The sequence below is a fragment of the Triturus cristatus genome, chromosome 5_2 (assembly GCF_964204655.1).
Source record: "Triturus cristatus chromosome 5_2, aTriCri1.1, whole genome shotgun sequence".
In the NCBI taxonomy this organism is placed as follows: domain Eukaryota; kingdom Metazoa; phylum Chordata; class Amphibia; order Caudata; family Salamandridae; genus Triturus; species Triturus cristatus.
In genome coordinates this window covers 499,763,294-499,780,539 of record NC_140588.1, presented here as the reverse complement: position 1 = coordinate 499,780,539, position 17,246 = coordinate 499,763,294, and the positions used below count along the sequence as shown (strand labels likewise).

Here is a 17,246-nt window from a genome sequence, read left to right as displayed (position 1 = left end):
TCCAAAGCAGCTTCGCAGCCTCCATGGAAGTCAACCTGATCTCATCCTGCAGCCTCCTATTCAGGGCCTCAGTTCGCTCCTCAGGTGGGCTTCCCTCGATGAGAGTAGCCCGAGCCTCCAGGAGGGTGATCCGGGATTCCTGTTCGGTGCGACTGAGTTTGAGCTGACTCTTAGCGAACCCACGAATGGTGGCTTTGCCCACCTCCCACAGGGTGGCGGGGGAGGAAACGGATCCCTGATTAGTGGTGAAAAATTGCCGGAGCTCCCCGTCCACCGATTCACGGAAGTCTTTATCTTGGAGAAACCAGGCATTCAGCCGCCATATCGGCCTCAATGTGCTCGGCAGATCCCCAATCCACAGTGCCACTGGGGAATGGTCGGAAATACCCAGAGGAAGTATGGTTATCTCCTTGATCGTGCGGCAGTCAAGAGCCAGGAGGAAGACGTAGTCTATCCGGGCATGACTGTGATGGGATGCCGATGTATGAGTATATTGACTGGCTGTGGGATGCCAGAGTCTACAGGCGTCGAAGAGCCCCAGTCCAGCCGCCCAGCCAGACAAGTGTTTGGCCTGAGAGGTCCTAGAGGCCGAGGGGATCCCTGTGACATCACCGATAATAGTCATCCCCGGAGGCAGGGCAGCGATCAACTCCGCGAGCTGCTTGAGTGTAGACCCCATCTGAGAAGTGGGGAGTAAATCGACAACAGGTTGAGTGCGCGGTCTCCTACCGCCCCCTCCAGGACAACGAAGGAACCCATGGGATCAGGCCTTGGGGGCAGTTTTAATAATAATGCGGGGGTGTTTCTAGTAAGTGAGAGCATACAAAATGCTCCCGCTTACTAGAAGCGGAGCAGAATTGCATGTTCAGCAGTTTCCTCTGTCCAAAAGCAATGCCGGCTCCCGCAGAAGGCGGAGAGCCGGCAGGGACCATGGGGACCTCACCATCCTTGGTGACTGGGTGCGACCAGGGCCCCCGCACCAGAGAAATAGGGTCTCCAGGGCCCATATCGGCCCGGGAGGGGCGACGCTCACCCCCTTCACTTTAATAATAAAATAAAAATAGTAAAAAGATAACAAAAAGGCCAGGCCCTGGGGGATAGGGTCCTAAGGGCCGAAATTGGCCTGGTGGGGCCGTGTGGCTCACCTCCTCCATCCAGAAAAGGCATGGCACGGCACTGGGGGATGGGGTCCCAGGTGCAAAATTGGCACAGGGAAGGGGGGCCATGCAGCCCCCCTACCCTAATAATAATTGTTTTTAAAAAGGGGGCCCGGTAAGTTGCAGGAGGTCCCACCCCTTTTACCATCACTGTGCAAACACGCCTCCTGGCGCACTTGTGGTTGGAGGATGTAGTTGTTAGCCTTGCATAAACAGAGCAGAGACTAAGAGGAAGTTTGTGTCTGTGTAGTTAATGATAACTATAAGATATTAAGTAGGATATTAGCAGCCTGGCAGCCATCAATTATACAGAAACTGATTCACTTAGACTAGAATGGGTTTATCCCTGGGAGGAACACCATATTGGTCATTAGAAGGTTAGCAGACATTTTAACCCACCCTGTTGATGCCTGCACGGATATCATAATTAGTCAAAGAAAAAGTTGTCAATACCTTAAGATTGGACTATATGTATGGGGTTTTAGATAGAATGTGGCTGGTGGGAACGATTTAGGGAATGGATGAAACTAATGTATCCAAAACCTTCTGCTTGTGCCTGAACTGACATCATCTCTGGCTTATCTTCAGGGGGAGGGTACAGGGCAGGGATGTTTTTTGTCGCCTCACTGCAGTAGAACCATTGGCAAGAGCAACAAGATCTATATGAGGGCATAACAGGGCCTAAGACCACAAGTTATATTTCCTAGTATGCGGGCAACATGCTGTTGCTGCTGCGTGACACATGCAAACTCTAGGAACAGCATCAGTGCTCTTAACAGGTTTGGGTACTGTTCAGGGTTACAAGTGAATTGTAATCTAGTGTGTACTTGCACGTCAGTCAAGAGAAGTAGTAGTCCCAGCGATAGGCTGAAATGGCAGTGACAGAGGCATGTGGCAAAGTGTGTAGCAGACGTAAGCAGATGATAGAATGCACACCTAACTTCATTCAAAGTTCAACAATTGTGTAAGTGCTCAAAGGCAGGATTTTGGCGTGCATGCTTGAACCCGTGCTCTGTCCAAGTAGCACGGACATAGAATTACAAAGTTAAACTGTTGCTACATCTGGCCCAGCATCAAGCTGCACAGCTAGATGCTGGGCGAGATGTCGCAACAGTTTAACTTTGAAAGTGTGTGGCAAGCCACACAAATAATTGGTGAGATCACCGGGTTCCAGAGCACCAGGTACCAAATACCATAGGCCATTGAACTTCTCATCAACCTGCCTTTTGTTTGGCAGTTACCAATTGCTCCTGACTTTTGACTCTCGTGGTTCCGTGCCTAACCCTGCCGAGATAGTGGCTGTGAAGAAATGGAGGTCAGATCTGTTGCGAAAATTTGTAAAAACTGAACTATCTAAGAAACAGTTTAGGGACAAGAACAATGTGGTGTAGCCTCAGGTTTCCCGATATTTAAGCTGAGGGGCTACTGTGAGTAAGGGGTCATGTTGGTGTTGAGGTGATAAGGAAAAGGATAAGGGAAATGTACTACACGTCTGCGGAGGGTGTTTTCCAGGTGCACGGAAGCGGCTCGCCTAGGGTGTGGTGTGGCTTGTGCCCAGAGTGGCCCTCTGCTTTCCTCTTTAATTAATTTGTTCCCAGCTGCTTTCAATTTGCCCCTATCTATTCGTGCGGGAAAAAATGTGGGCTGCCCTGCCGTCTTGTGTACTTGCAATACCCTTGGTGGCAGTTGGACATTTCTGGATCATTCCAACCGCTCTGGTACCCAGCGCTCTCATTGTTCATCCTACGCTGGGACAGTATCATCTAGATAACCCAGGAGTCCAATCGTGACAGATCGTTTGCTGAGATCAAGAGGCAAGGTGGCAGGGGTTGAACTCTCCAATCGGCGCTGTTTGGAGAAAAGCATCTTTAAAGGAACAGAAAGATTAAGTGACTCCGCTGTACCACCCTCTGCTCTGATAGCCCTGTGGCTGCGCTTTCAGGCCACATAGGACAGATAAGACTTCTAGAGTCTCCTGTTATCGGTGAGCTTAGTCTTGCAGGCTACCAGAAGGGATACACCGTCATTAATGGACCTGAGAGCTTTGGTGGCCCAAACTTGTTTCTCTCTGTGGAGGGCACTATTGAAAACAATATTGAGGATCCTCCAGCAATGCCGGCTGTAGGCGCTCAGACCAGTGTGAACTTTTCTACTAGAGATGCTGGGAATGCAAATTCTAATGTGAATGTTAACATTTTACAGGGTGTGGATGCAGATGTAATAGTATTCCAACAGGATGAGAAAGGGGGGGGGGGGGTCCTTTCACCCCTCTCCATTCAGCTGTAAGCAAGTTACTGTGGAGGGTATACCGGAGCCTTCATGGGAGTCCCTACCAAACTCATCTAAAGGAGTTACCCCTGTGACCAACTCCCTAGGTATTTAGAGGTAGCAAAAGCAGAGGTCTATCAGGGCATTTATTGGGCTGCCATAATCCCTAAGGGATTTTGTTACAAGGCATTTTAAAGTTAGAAGGCCAGCAGCTGATATACCTGAGGGAGCGGCAAATGAGGAGTTGGGTAATGTTAATGTCAACATCAATGACGTCCAAGACAATGATGCCAAAGAGAGTGCAGCAGGATTGCAGAAGGATGTAAGGGGGGGTGGAATTTGTCATGTCTGAGAAAACAATAATGGATGTTACCATTCCCCTCTGCCCAAGTGAAATGTCAGCACTGTCACCGGTAGCAATTAGTAAAGGTGTGACGGTAGCGTTGATGTCCTATCCAAGTTTGTGGGGAAACGAGATTATGTTGAAGTGTCGAAGCAATGTGTAGTTTTATCGCAGAGTGTTTCACGGGGTGGGGGTGGTCCACCCCAAGACTAAAAAACGAAAATACCAGAAAGAATGTTACTGACCCAATTTTAAGGGTACCAAAACTTGTTCAAAATAATTTATCTGATGAAAAGGCAACTGTAACAGAGCCTCTCCATTCACCCTCTGATAGTGCCAAGCCGGAGGAAGGAGAGTCTGAGCAAGCTAGTCTATCTAACCTAAAGAAGGGGTTTCTAACGCAGCAAGGAGGCTCAGTGGGGCTAAACCACCTAAAATCATCTTGTCACTCCCAAATTGAGGGGCTGTCATCCTCAGAGTACGAGACTGGGCTGTTGGTTTGAAGAAACAGTCCCCCCGAGATAACTGTGAGCCCATAGACAAGCCCAATTTCAAGGGGGCTTGCCTAAGATTTGAAAATGCTGAATCTCCTATCCCTTATGCAAGTAACCTTTCAGGGAAAGTTATAGGGCTTAGTGATGATAATACCTAAAGGTCAATCAAATACAGCTCCTAGAAAGCATAAGTAGAACGCTAAAGGATAGGACCATGGAGGGCTGACAGGTGAAAGAGGGGACCATTTGACCCCATAGTGAACGTGCTAACTACTGTGCAAGCAGATGGGGGATGATCTTTTTCCTCAAAATGCCATTATCAAGTTTTGGAAAGAGGAAGTCTCTTTGGAAAGAGAAGGGTCGTGTCAAAATTCAGTATTAATATGTCAGGCAGAATGGGATGTGATAGGGGGGCAGTCAGGAGGAGGGGAGGCGTTAAAGGCTTCAAGAGGCCGAGGGTGCGTAAACAATCCCTTCAGGGTACCATCTGGGTGTCTGGCCAAGGTAGTGCACTCAGAGAAGGGCAAGCATTCAGCTACCGGGGGGGACGTGGGGGGGGCGCGGAGTATGTTAAGACTGGCTTAAGAAGATCGGGGAAAGCTATTCGAAGATAGGGAAAATCAAGGAACAGAAAGAGAGGAGGGAATTCGGGGAACAACCCATGTTAAAAGATCCCTATCTAAACCTGCAACCACTAAAAGTAAATCTGGCAAGAGTGAAGCCAAGCGGTCTCTAGAAGGCCCCTATAGTGTAGCTGAGGGACGTCACTAGTCTTTGGCCACAGCAGTGGCTATTCTTTAAACCCCAGTTTAAGATGAAGATGCGGTCCTTTGCCAACTGTCCTTTCAATCAATCAAGGCTTCTAAGTATTTTTTCAAGCATTAAAAGTTTGAAGAATATTTCCTCAAGAGATCTGGTATTAGTTAACTTTAAGACTATAGCAGGTGCAGAACTAACGAGTGTGTTGCCCACCTCGATGGAGGTGAAGAGTTTGGTTAAAGCATCGGCTCCTGCACAAGTAGCAAATGGGATTTGCATGTGTGATGGTAATGATTAAGAGGGCATGAATACTAGCCAGATGGAGAAGGGAGACCTTCTCAGGAAAGTGTCATTTCTGACCAAACATAGTGGACTAAAAGGCAATCAGATAAACCTACCCAGATCATTGGGTGTAGGACCTAAAACAGGAGAGGACAGGAGCCGGTAGGAACAAGATGGGCCACAAGAGAGAACAGTGACCAATAAGTTTCAAAAGGATAGAGTCTATGCCAGGGGTATTCGAGATATGTCTCATTATACCGAAGTGAGGAGATATTACCGTAATGTCTGGAGAGAAGAGAGATCCACCCACCAGCGATATAGTTCTGGGGGAGTAGAGTTTCCCTTTTTAAAAGCCATGCAAGGTTGTCAGAATTTAGCTTGGCTCAATCGAGGAGCAGAAAAGATTGATTGGTAGGAGACAGGGCATCTATCGCTGGGCAGGGTCCATATATGGAACATACATGGGTTTAAATCCTTTAAGAAATCGGTAAACTACAAAGTGGTTCTGACTAATTACCCTGGGTTGCGTCATCGGGATGTGGCCATTGCTACAAGTCAATTCCTGCGCAAATTGCATCATCCAATGACACGATTCCACCAATTATTGTTGCTCTAGACTAGTACTTGTTCCATCTTGCTGGCCAGATTTGTTTTCTACTTTATTCAGGCCTTTCTTGATTCTATTGGGAGGCAAGCTTGGTTAATGAAATGAAGTGGTCAACTAGGGCCTTTCAAAACGTCAGGTGAAATTAAGCTTTTGATAACATTGTTTTTTTGCACCTTTTTTGCGCCTTGCACTTTGTGCTATGCACTTTATTGGCTGTATGTGTGATATGCTGCACATTTTATCAGGAGAATCCCCTGAGTAGGAATCCACGAGGTCAATGAAGGTTCCGGTGCCTGTCTGCACAACACACTTTTCTCCATGCACATCAATGCCCATAACTGTGATACTCTGTTGATTATATTCTGACTGGGCCAATCGGGGGGACAGAATTTGATATAGGCTCAGATAATGTGGCTGAGGAGGTATTTAAAATATATTTTTATGTGGTTGTAACCTGGATGAGCTACAGTAATTGGGCTATATTGGCCTGGTTCCTGAATTTTCTATTATGTAAAGATAGAATCTAGCCCTGCATCCTTATGGATCCGACTGAGGTATTGTGCAATAATTTGATGGGTTGGACTTGTGCGATGATTGGTATTTGATGCAAATCTGACTTTTTTAGAAACACATTTTTTATGAATAGAGGTGTTGACGTATTGATGTATTTGCATTTTCCTTTTTATTTATTGACAATTTTATGACACTTCTAGTTGTATTTGTTGAAGCTAAAAGTGTGTTCTACTTCTATGAGACTTTGTTTCTTGCAAATAAAAGAATTTGATTGCTTGAATGAAATGGGATCCTGTAACTATAAGATATTAGGAGTGCAGCTGTACTGTACCGAATAAGATTTGCTAGATGGAAACATGAAATCAGTAGGTTCAGCATTGGGAAACAATGTGCAGTTTGAGGACTACCGATATCAGTAACACAGAGAATTACCACTGATAAGACGGTGGTGCTTCCTCGGTTGTTGTGTCTTTACACCATACTACCTATTGTAATACCTGCAAGATGGTTCACGGAAATAAGATGCCTTGGTTCACGGAAATGCCTGTCTTACCTACAGATCTGATACAGTGACTGAGAGGTACTGTGTGGCCTTAGCTAAGCTTCAGCTCCAAATGCAAGAAGGGGATATGGCCGGTTATTACTTAGCTGCTCAACTGCAGTGGATGTTATGGTGGGTGGCAGAGAGGATTACCCAGGCATAAGAATCGTGGAGCCATGAGCCCAAACTGTTAGGACTGACCAGGGTCATGTTATAGCTTAAAAAAGGGCCCCAGTGGCACAGGGACACATGTCTGCTGGACTAGACTTCTTCAGAATACCCGCACAAAGGTGCCTTATACTCCAGACACCCAATAGAATGCTTCATGCCTTTTACCTTGTGCACTGCTAGAAAGGCATAAACACCTAGCAGGCGACAGGGCACTTATACAAAGGGGGTACATTACTGGAGTTAAGGGAACTGATGTAGGACTTTGAGTTGCCTCAGGGGCATTTCCTTGTACACCCATCGGTGATAACACACATGGAAGAGCCTTGCTATAAGCTGACGACATGCTCCTCTTTATATAGGAGCCCCACCGCACCCTCCCGAGACTCACGGAGCTCCTTGATATCTACGGTGTGGCCTTGGGTCCAAGGGTCAACTGGTCCAAATCTACTTTCGTACCTATCCGTGGAGAGGTGTCGGGAGAGTGGGTGGACCCGTGCCTCAAGATGGTGAGTGACAGCTTTCATTATCTGGGTATGTCGGTCGTCTTAACCCAACCAAGATACTGGGACCTCAACGTACTCTTCCTGGTAGCCGGAACACGGCGTGATATGTCCGAGTGGTCCTGGCTACTGCTGCCCATGGCAGGTAGCGGACCCTTTTAAAGATCGTGGCTATCCCCTGCTTCTTTTATGTACTATAGCACTATCCCAATGCAACACCGCCCCTGTCTTTATGAAATTACAGTCACATATTACCCTATTTCTCTGGGCTAAGAAAACGCCCAAGGTGTCCTTTGCGAAATGCCTCTGCTCCCCTTATGTAGCTGGGTTGGATGAGGTGGATATTCACTTATATTACTGGGCCTTGCGGCTTGTTAACATAGATGATTGATTCCAGGCAGCCAGGAGAGACCCAGCCCAGAGACTCGCTCTTTTATCCCCATTAATTGCTTTCTGTATTATATGGTCAGGGACCCCCGTGCTCATTGCCACCACTAACCTAGGTAGCTATCAGCTGCTGGCATTCGGCGCTCCGACATATGTGGTGCCACAGCACATTCACTGCAACCACACCCCTGTGCCATGAGACGTGGCTGGCAGGGACTATAAAACTGGACGGATTCAGACTTTGAGACCTGATCGGAATCGCCACGCTGGGTGACGTCTGGAGAAACATCCACATGTGCTTCTTTCAGAACCTAGTGGATGCCTTCTGCCTTCACTCCTACCACTACCTGCAGTTGAGGCATGCCTTGGAGCACTATAAAGACAGGCACATTGCGCTACTCGAATAGAACTCACTCGAATGGAAACTAGTGACGGATGCCCTGGGCAGGGGTGGGATATCCGGGCTCTCCAAGTCCTTGCTCACAAATGCACCAGACCCCTTGGGAACACAAAGGACCTGGTGGGAGGAGGATGAAGGGATCTTGCATGATAAGAACTGCGTGGGGGCGATGACAGCCCCTCGGGCTTTAGTGATATCAATGAGATTTCGCCTAGTCCAATTCAAATACCTACATAGAATCTACTACTCACTGAACGCCTCTGGCACATGGGCCGGGCCCGCAACCCAGTTTATCTGTGCTGTGGGACTACTCCAGGTACTTTTTATCAAGTTATTTGGATGTGCCCAGCTGCGCAGGCATATTGAACGCTGATAACTCGTAAAATAGTGGTCTTGGGGATAATGGAATCTGTGGGAGACTCCAGAGCTATCTGGGCACTTCTGGCAATGACATATCTCGTAGCCAAAAGAGATCTGGCCAAACACTGGAGAGACGGGCAGGCCCGTCTCTACAGAAATGGCTTTGGATCATGAATTCCTGTGCCGCTCTTGAAAACTGGCATATAAGGCGAGGAGGGTTCCACAGAAGTTTGACAGAATCTTGGGCATTTGGACTGAAGTCTGACTGCTGATGTTACGCTCAAATGTTACAGTGATGTGTGCCTCCACCTTAGCGGTTAGGATATAAATGTTTGATATCTCTAAGCAACATTTTTAGCAATATGCTTAAACTGTCCACTGTTTTCTACTGTGGCCCACGTGGCACGAGTTTCAAGTTTGTTTTGTTTATGTTGCTGACCAATAAAAGCAACAAAATGGGTCATTAAAAAAACACACACATGGAAAGCAGAAATAGTGAACCTGCCACATATTAGAGCTAAAGCTGATGTATACCATCAAGGTAAATACAAAACAATCATGCTGCTTTACTGAGGAAGTGATTAAATACATTACAGTAGCAACCGACAGACAGCTTGCCATAAGTCTTGAAATTTATGCACTCTGTAAATGTTTCCTCAACCCAAGAAGAAACAGATGATTGACAAATTCAAAGATTTAGCATTAGTGCTGGCCAAAACACAGGCGACCATGAGGTGGAAAGAAGAGGCCAGTCTAGTATTGGCAGTTGGAGAAGGGAACTGCTGAGATAGGTGGCATATGAGGAAGAGCTGGGTTTAAGAGGTGCAAAAAGGGGCTAGAGCATGGTGGATACCACCAGAGCCTGGGATGCAATTATGAATTGACTAAAAGAGTGTGTTCAGGGTGGGGATGCTGTGGCTTCATCCCAATCACTCCCACGTTTCTTACCCCACCCTATCTGGGGCACCAACTAGAAGGATGACTTCATTTCTTGTTTTTTCTTCACCATACCTCATTAATGTGTCCCAGTGAACTCTTGCTGCTTCACAGACAAAATGTACTTAGCTTGGACAGCAACTAGGTCAAATGTCACTCCCAAAGGTTTCAGCATGCAATTTCCATTGTACGTGCCCCAAGTGGATGTCTATCAGATCCCCACAACATCTACATATGTTGTCTTGGCTCTAACCACAACGCTGCTGCATGTTCCCTGTTTATCGGAAGGCCATCAGGGAGCGGGAGGCCAAGTTAATTCCTATCATTCAACAACACCTCGGCCCTGTAGAACAGGCAGGTTGATGTGGGGTCATGGACCCTATTCTGAGAGGTGATTTGCTTATCGAAATGGGTCCAATGACCCATCAGGAAGGTTCCCTCAATGTGAGAGTGGATGCTCTTCATTGCCTCTTGCTGGAGGAATACAAGTTAAAACTACATCAATTGACAGAAATAATGTTCTCTGGATTGGGGTATCCATCTGTGGACCTCTTTGCGGTGGCTTAAAAAAGGAAGCATCCGAGTTCTGTACCATAGACGTCTCTCTAAATGATTACTTAGAAAATACCTTCTGGTACAGCCATGTTCAGGGCATGCTGTAAACGTTTCCACTGATTCCTCTTCGATTGAACGTCACAGCTGATTCAGATCACCCCAGATTGAGCAAGGAGGATCCGGCACGCGGATCTGTTCGCACTTATCATTTGGTCACCTCTGCCTCTCCCATTCAGGGTGGATCTCGCAGCAGTATAGTGTGGTCATCCACCCCAATCCCTAAACATTGTGGTTGCACTCATGAGATTGAGCTGTGTCAGCTACTGTCCGTTTACTACCTCCCTAACAAAGTAGCCGCCGTTATCCTGGCTGCCAGAAAACCACTACAAAATCCATTTATGCTGGGTCACAGGAACACATGTGTGCACTGCTGTGAGTCAGAAGGATTCAGTCTCATTAAATCAGTACCTTTTTGACGTCCTGCATTTTGTATTGTGTCTTGCACAGCAAGGGCTGGCAGTTGTGACAGTCAAGAGTTACCTAGCTGCCCTGTTGGCTTTCAGGTGTCTCTCCTTGCCAGCCATCACTATGTAAGGGCATGTTTTTTCAAAGGTTGATTTACCAGTTTCCTCAAACACAGTTTGTTTCTCAGTTGGGATCGGACTCTTGTGTTGACTTTCGTAATGGCATCCCCATTCAGGCGAATGTCTTGTTCGACTCCTTACCTTCAAGATAGTGGTGTCACTAGCAATAACTTTAACTTGTAGAGTAACATAACTATAGGCTCTGTTAGTTCACCCACCTTTCACCCACATATTCTTGCTGTTTCTACTGTAGTACTCACTTGCTTTAACTTTTATGTGTGCACAGAATTATATTTCATTGTTTTGTTGTAGGGTTTACCCTACATATATTAAGGGGTTTGAAGGGTTTCCCCTTCCTGTTTAGCACCATACTCACCCGTTTACCCATACACTCTAGACGCATGCTTACTTCCTATATACTAACTCCCTTCTCACGAATTCATATGCCAATGCTTGTATTTGTCATTGTGGAATCAATTATAAAATTAGTAAAGAACAATTTAAAAAATATATAATTAAATCGTGTGTATATTATGCTTCTGATGCAACACACTTTGTATAGCTTAGAGCCCTCTCCTCCATGGGTTTGGCATGAAGGAGATACACAGCCAACCAGACCTTAGTGGGAAGTCCACATGTTTAAGCAGATAATTCTCAAGTTATGTAAATGATCAGGAGTAATCAACAAAAGCTCCTGACAGCAAACCTGAAGGAGTCTAACCAGATGATTTGCTGAGAGTCTTTCCTTAACACTACTTCTCAGCCACTTCCCAATGATCGAGACCATGCTATAGAAATGAGTGCTAGGATGGAGACATCTAGGACAGTTGTCCCCAGCACCACAATACATTTTAGATATCTCATGAGGGGATAACCAATTTAAATCTAGTGTTTCTAGTGACAGATTTGGCATAGTCCAGTATTTTAATTCACGTGTCCTGAGCTCATTTGCTGAGAGGAGGAGCTAGGTGGAGAGTTGTACTTGGTTGGGACATTGAGCCATGATATAAAGCTAGTTGTAAAGTTTTATGACCTTAAATTGCAATGGTGGTATTACTACTTAAAACAGCACACTGTGAATTGATATCCATACTTTTATGAAATTAGATTTATTTCTAGGTTTGCTCGATAAATTACACGTTTTCCTAGTAGATTGCAATAGCCTACAACATGGTAGCAGCCAAAGCATACTGGTAAGTTTTGTGGCGTTTTACAAACCTTTCGTTGACAGGTACTCATATTACATTTCCAGCTCAACAGTGTTGACTACCTGCCTTTTCAACATTTCAATTTGTTGATCGAGCCCAACCAGACTACAGTCTTACGACAATACCGCAGGGGTTCTGGCCAAAGGACTTGACAAACTGATCTATACTATATAATCCTTCCTTCATAAAGGTCATCTTACGCGTCTTAAATGTATACACAAAAACATTAGAATACATTATCAACAGAATTGCCATAAACACACAACAAATGATCAAACAACATACACTACCAGAAAAGTGCAATACCTTTTATTATTCATTACCATAGTGGTCGCTCAATTATGTACAAAAAGACAACACTTCAAACCATGTGCAATATATTTGGAAATTCAAATAACCTTTTCAGTTTGTTTAAAAAATACAGTATTCTTCTAGATAGGTACAAGAAAACAAAGACACGTAGAAATCTGTTTAAAACAACGAATTTTAAGAGGTAGAGTTAATCTCGTACATTATTAAACAGATACACAGACTTTAAAGTCTGTGAGTGAAAGTGGCGAGCTAACAGGAACAAAACCTAAGTAGACAAAGGATGATATCTTTCAAATAACAAAACCGTTATTAAATATCATAAATTACAACAAATAAAAAAACAGTATTCAAATAAAGTATGAATCAAAGTGTCTCTTTAAACTGCACATGGACGCATCTGTCCATTTGCCCACGTGGAAGCATGAAACTCTAGGCTGTTGTTTACAGAACCTTCTGTAGTATTGAATTTGCCACATCCAGCGTCTCATCTTTCACCAAAACAATATCGTAGGAGTCCATGTATTTTTCTAAGAGTTCGTCCACCTAATTATCAGAAACAAAATTGAAACCATATTGTCATAATGGCCAATTTCAACTGAAAATATCTGTTAAATTCATGAAAACATATACCTAGAAACTGTGAATAATGCAAATCGCAACATGACTAATGTATATTGTAATGTGTTATTTGGGTCAGAAGGAAAATAAGGGTTTCAGTTTATGCATATTGTACTTCAGTTCACAATGTTACACGGCTACCTGATCAGGAAAAACAGAGCACGTGAACCTTCAACACTTCATGATTTGGCACATACTGAATGTCGCTATATCGATTAAAATAAATAAAATACCTACCCAACAAGCAATGATCATGGGCCTCTATCAGCTTGTATATAAAATACTATCTAGCACTTATCTGTGAATTATAAGGCTTCAGTACAAAGGTCAATGTTTTTTCAATCCGTCTACCTGTTGTTGGTCTCTGCAATAAATACACCCTTTCGTTCTACATGTAGTATAGAATGGTAACTGAAACCAATGTCTATCGTATATACCAGCAACTGTCCCTTTTAAGTGAACAGGTAAAACGGGAAGCCTGGACTGGGACACCATCCTCTGGAAACCACAATCAAGGTTCAGTTTACAAAACGTGCAACAAGACCTGTGCTTGTATGAAGGCCATATTGTTCGAAAGGGTATTGGCTGTTATCTATCAAGCAAGTCCACCACTGTGGTAGACAAAGTTCAGCCCACAGGGCTCATTATATTCATGAGTGGGAGAACAGAGTCAGACCTAGAGAAGGTTTCCATTTTTAGGCGTTTGCAAAGTTGGATCATTTTTAGACCTGGGCAAAATGTAATTATGTTGAGAGAATTTGGTTACATTTTGTTTTATACAACTTGACATCATTTTCACCAGACAGTTACATCAACGTCACACCAGAAAGAGGGAAACCATAAAAGTGTGTTTATGTATAATCTCTCGAAAGTTTAATTAGATTTCATGACTTTTTATTAAAAGCAATTTTACAATTGAGCACACCGTTAATCATTTTGCCTCCGAGTTAAAAACAAGCATTGGCATAGCCAATAGGTCTCGCTTTTGGGACCTTATAAGTATTTACTTATGCAGCACAATATCCTTTGTGCAACAACATCAACTGTTGCGTGGCTAAACACTTATAAGGTCCCAAAAGCGAGACCTATTGGCTATGCCAATGCTTGTTCCTTTTCCAAATTGGTAATTCTAGCTGATGCGTTTTAAAAATCAAATGTTTTTATACTGAGTACTTTCTGTCTTGGAATGTTTATTTTATTACCGACTTTGACACTTCCCCACAGAAACATGTCACAGGGGAAATATTTATGCAATCCCAACAACGCACCCTGTGTGGGAGCTCAGCTGAAAAGCAGTGCTCTTATTTAATGTGTAATGTAATTAGCTGTAGCTGCCGCCCTTTAGAAAGAGAGCTGGAAATGCCTGCGGTTATTTTACAATGATATTCACAGTCCGGGGTGGGAAGTGTTGTTGGGGGAAGGTACAGGGAGATTGTTCAGTGAAAGCAGCGCTACGGTGAGAAAAGGGTGGCAAGGAAAACAAACACGCTGAAAAACAGTGCTCTTATTTAAATAGTAAAGTCACTTACTTGTAGCATGTAGCTGCTGCCCTTTACACAAACAGCTCGACATTGCTGTGGCCATCTCACAAAGCTCTGGAGTGAGCATTATAGTTGGGGGAAGGCGCAGGGTGATTAAATGAAGTTGAAGCAACCCTCCCGCCCCCGAAAGGACCATGCTTTAAAATGAACCGCGGTGTGCTGCGCTGATCCTTTGGCAAAGCAAAAAGATGCAGGGGCAGAGTTACAAGCCTCTTGTGCCACTTTTGCGTCACTTTTAACATGGGAAAAGTGACGCAAAAGTGGCGCAAGGGGCTTGTAAATCTGCCCCGCAGTGTCCAAGATGATGTTAAAGAAGAAGCCACCTGAGCAGTGCTCTTATTAAGTAATTTAATTAGGTGTAGCTGCGCCCTTTATAAATAGAGCTGGGAACGCCTGTGGCTATTTAAATGCACAGTCCTGGGTGGGAAGTGTTGTTGGGGGATGCCGGGGAGATTAAGTGAAGTGCAAGCAGTGCCATGTGCTGCAGCATTGAGAGGGCGGAAATGGAACACGGCGTGCCACGCTGATCCTTGGCAAAGCAAAACAAGTGATCAATATGGCAGTGAGCCCCTAATCACACCAGCTGTGTTAAAATAATCTTATGATAACGACAGCCTGCGATTAGTGCTACTGCGATTAGTGCTACGACTTGCAAAGTTTAGAGGGTATCCGCAGAATCCTCGCACACAGCAGCCATATCCATTTACCGATGTATGTGGCTTGTAGAAACTACAAGCCAATAAACGCTGACTTGCTCTGCGAAGAAATAAGCCACGCTCCTGAACGCCATCTGCAGCAGTGTAAGAGCTATCCTCTAAACAGAGCCTAGATCACTGACACAGAAGAAGGACGAGGTGCATGATCTGAGTCAAACGGGTCCAGCTGCCATCTTTAGATACCATAACCACTTGTAAACGAGAAGGAAATCAGAAAATAACTAACATACCTGCTGTGTGTAGAAGTGCGGCGGACAGCTACTCCTTAAATTGAAAGAGTAGCGGAGCTAAAGAACAAATTACTTACCTTCGGTAACGATGTATCTGTAAGAATCATTAGTTAGTTAGATTCCTCACCTTAGAACATCCCCAGGCGTCAGGCTGGATCCGGAAAGATTTTTGTAGCAATACCCCTTGCGCGTCGCTAGGCGTCGTCTGCGGCTCCGCGTCCGTCGTCTGCGTCGTGCGCCGGAATGACGTTGTCTGAGTACTTAGACGCCGCCCTCGCGCGCTGACGTCAGTTCTTATACATAGCTTTCCGCGCCAGGGACGCTGAGCCATGCAAGAGACCGACACTGGTGCCAAAAAATCTAGGGCCCTGAAAGGGGGAACCTTAACCCTAGATGTCGGCTCGCAGAACAGGGAGGCTGGGTGAGTCGGTGAGGAATCTAACTAACTAATGTTTCTTACAGATACATCATTACCGAAGGTAAGTAATTTGTTCATCTGAAAGAAACACATTAGTTAGATTCCTCACCTTAGAATATATACCCCAGCAATACCAACTCCGGAGGTGGGCCTGCGATCCAAGATCACACCAGAAAGTCCTGGAGAACAGAACGGCCAAAGTGGCCATCTCTCCGGACTTGGCTGTCCAGGCAATAGTGCTTGGCGAACGTGTGCAGTGAAGCCCACGTCGCCGCCTGAAAGATGTCCTGCAAGGGGACTCCCCGTCCCAGGGCAGTTGTCGCCGCTGTGGCCCGGGTTGAATGGGCTCGCAGCCCAACAGGAGAGACCTTTTTCGCCAAAGAATAGCAGAGTTTAATACACAACACGACCCATCGCAAGATGGTCCGCTTGTGCACAGCTTTAACCTTCTTCGCACCTACATATCCAACAAAAAGTTGGTCGTCCACCGGAACTGGTTTGTGCGGGCCAAATAAAATGACAGCGAACGTTTTGGGTCCAGACGGTGGAGCCTCTCTTCATCTTTTGAAGGATGCGGAAAGAAGGTGGGCAGCGTGACAGATTGCCCGATGTGAAAGGGAGTCACGACTTTAGGAAGGAAAGAAGGACGGGTCCGGAGGACAACCTTATCCGGTTGAACCGAAGGGAAGGGAGGCTTAGCTGACAGAGCCTGGAGCTCACTCACCCGCCTAGCGGAGGTGATAGCCACCAGGAAGGCAGTTTTCAGAGTCAGTAGGCGAAGTGGACAGTTGTGAAGGGGCTCAAAGGGAGCACACATCAGAAAAGTAAGAACAAGGTTCAAGTCCCACTGAGGCATTACGAATGGAACAGGAGGGAACATATGAGTAATGCCCTTGAGAAAACGGGAGACAACAGGGGACTTGAAAAGAGAAGGCTAATCAGGAAGCCTTAAGAAAGCAGAAATTGCAGCAAGATAACCTTTCAAGGTGCCCAGAGCAGAGCCCTGCTGGGCCAAAGAAAGAAGAAAGAGGAGAACTTCAGAAAGAGGGGAAGAAAGGGGATCCACAGCCTTTGCTGTAAACCATGCCACAAATTTGTTCCACCGGCAGGCGTATACCGTCTTTGTGGAGGGACGCCTGACTGCCAGAATGACATCACAGACTTCAGGAGGCAAGTCAAATGGCATCAACTGCCGCCGCTCAATCTCCACGCATGGAGGTGGAGGCTGGACAGGTTCGGGTGGAGGACCGTCCCCTGCTGCTGCGACAGAAGGTCCTCCTGAAGAGGCAGTCGTATTGGGGGATCGATGGACATACTGAGTAGCTCGGGATACCAGTACCTTCGTG

General features: G+C 45.6%; 1 protein-coding gene across 6 annotated transcripts in view; it reads right to left on the bottom strand.

The window, feature by feature from the left end:
• Positions 1-12,358: 12,358 nt before the first annotated feature.
• Positions 12,359-17,246, bottom strand: part of NT5C3A (5'-nucleotidase, cytosolic IIIA) — a 548,905-nt gene continuing 544,017 nt past the window's right edge. For all 6 annotated transcript variants that reach the window (XM_085607495.1, XM_085607492.1, XM_085607497.1 and 3 more), the window contains one exon: positions 12,359-12,920. In XM_085607495.1, the coding sequence (XP_085463621.1) occupies positions 12,819-12,920 (102 nt within the window). In that variant the 3' untranslated portion in view covers positions 12,359-12,818. The remainder of the gene's footprint in view (positions 12,921-17,246) is intronic.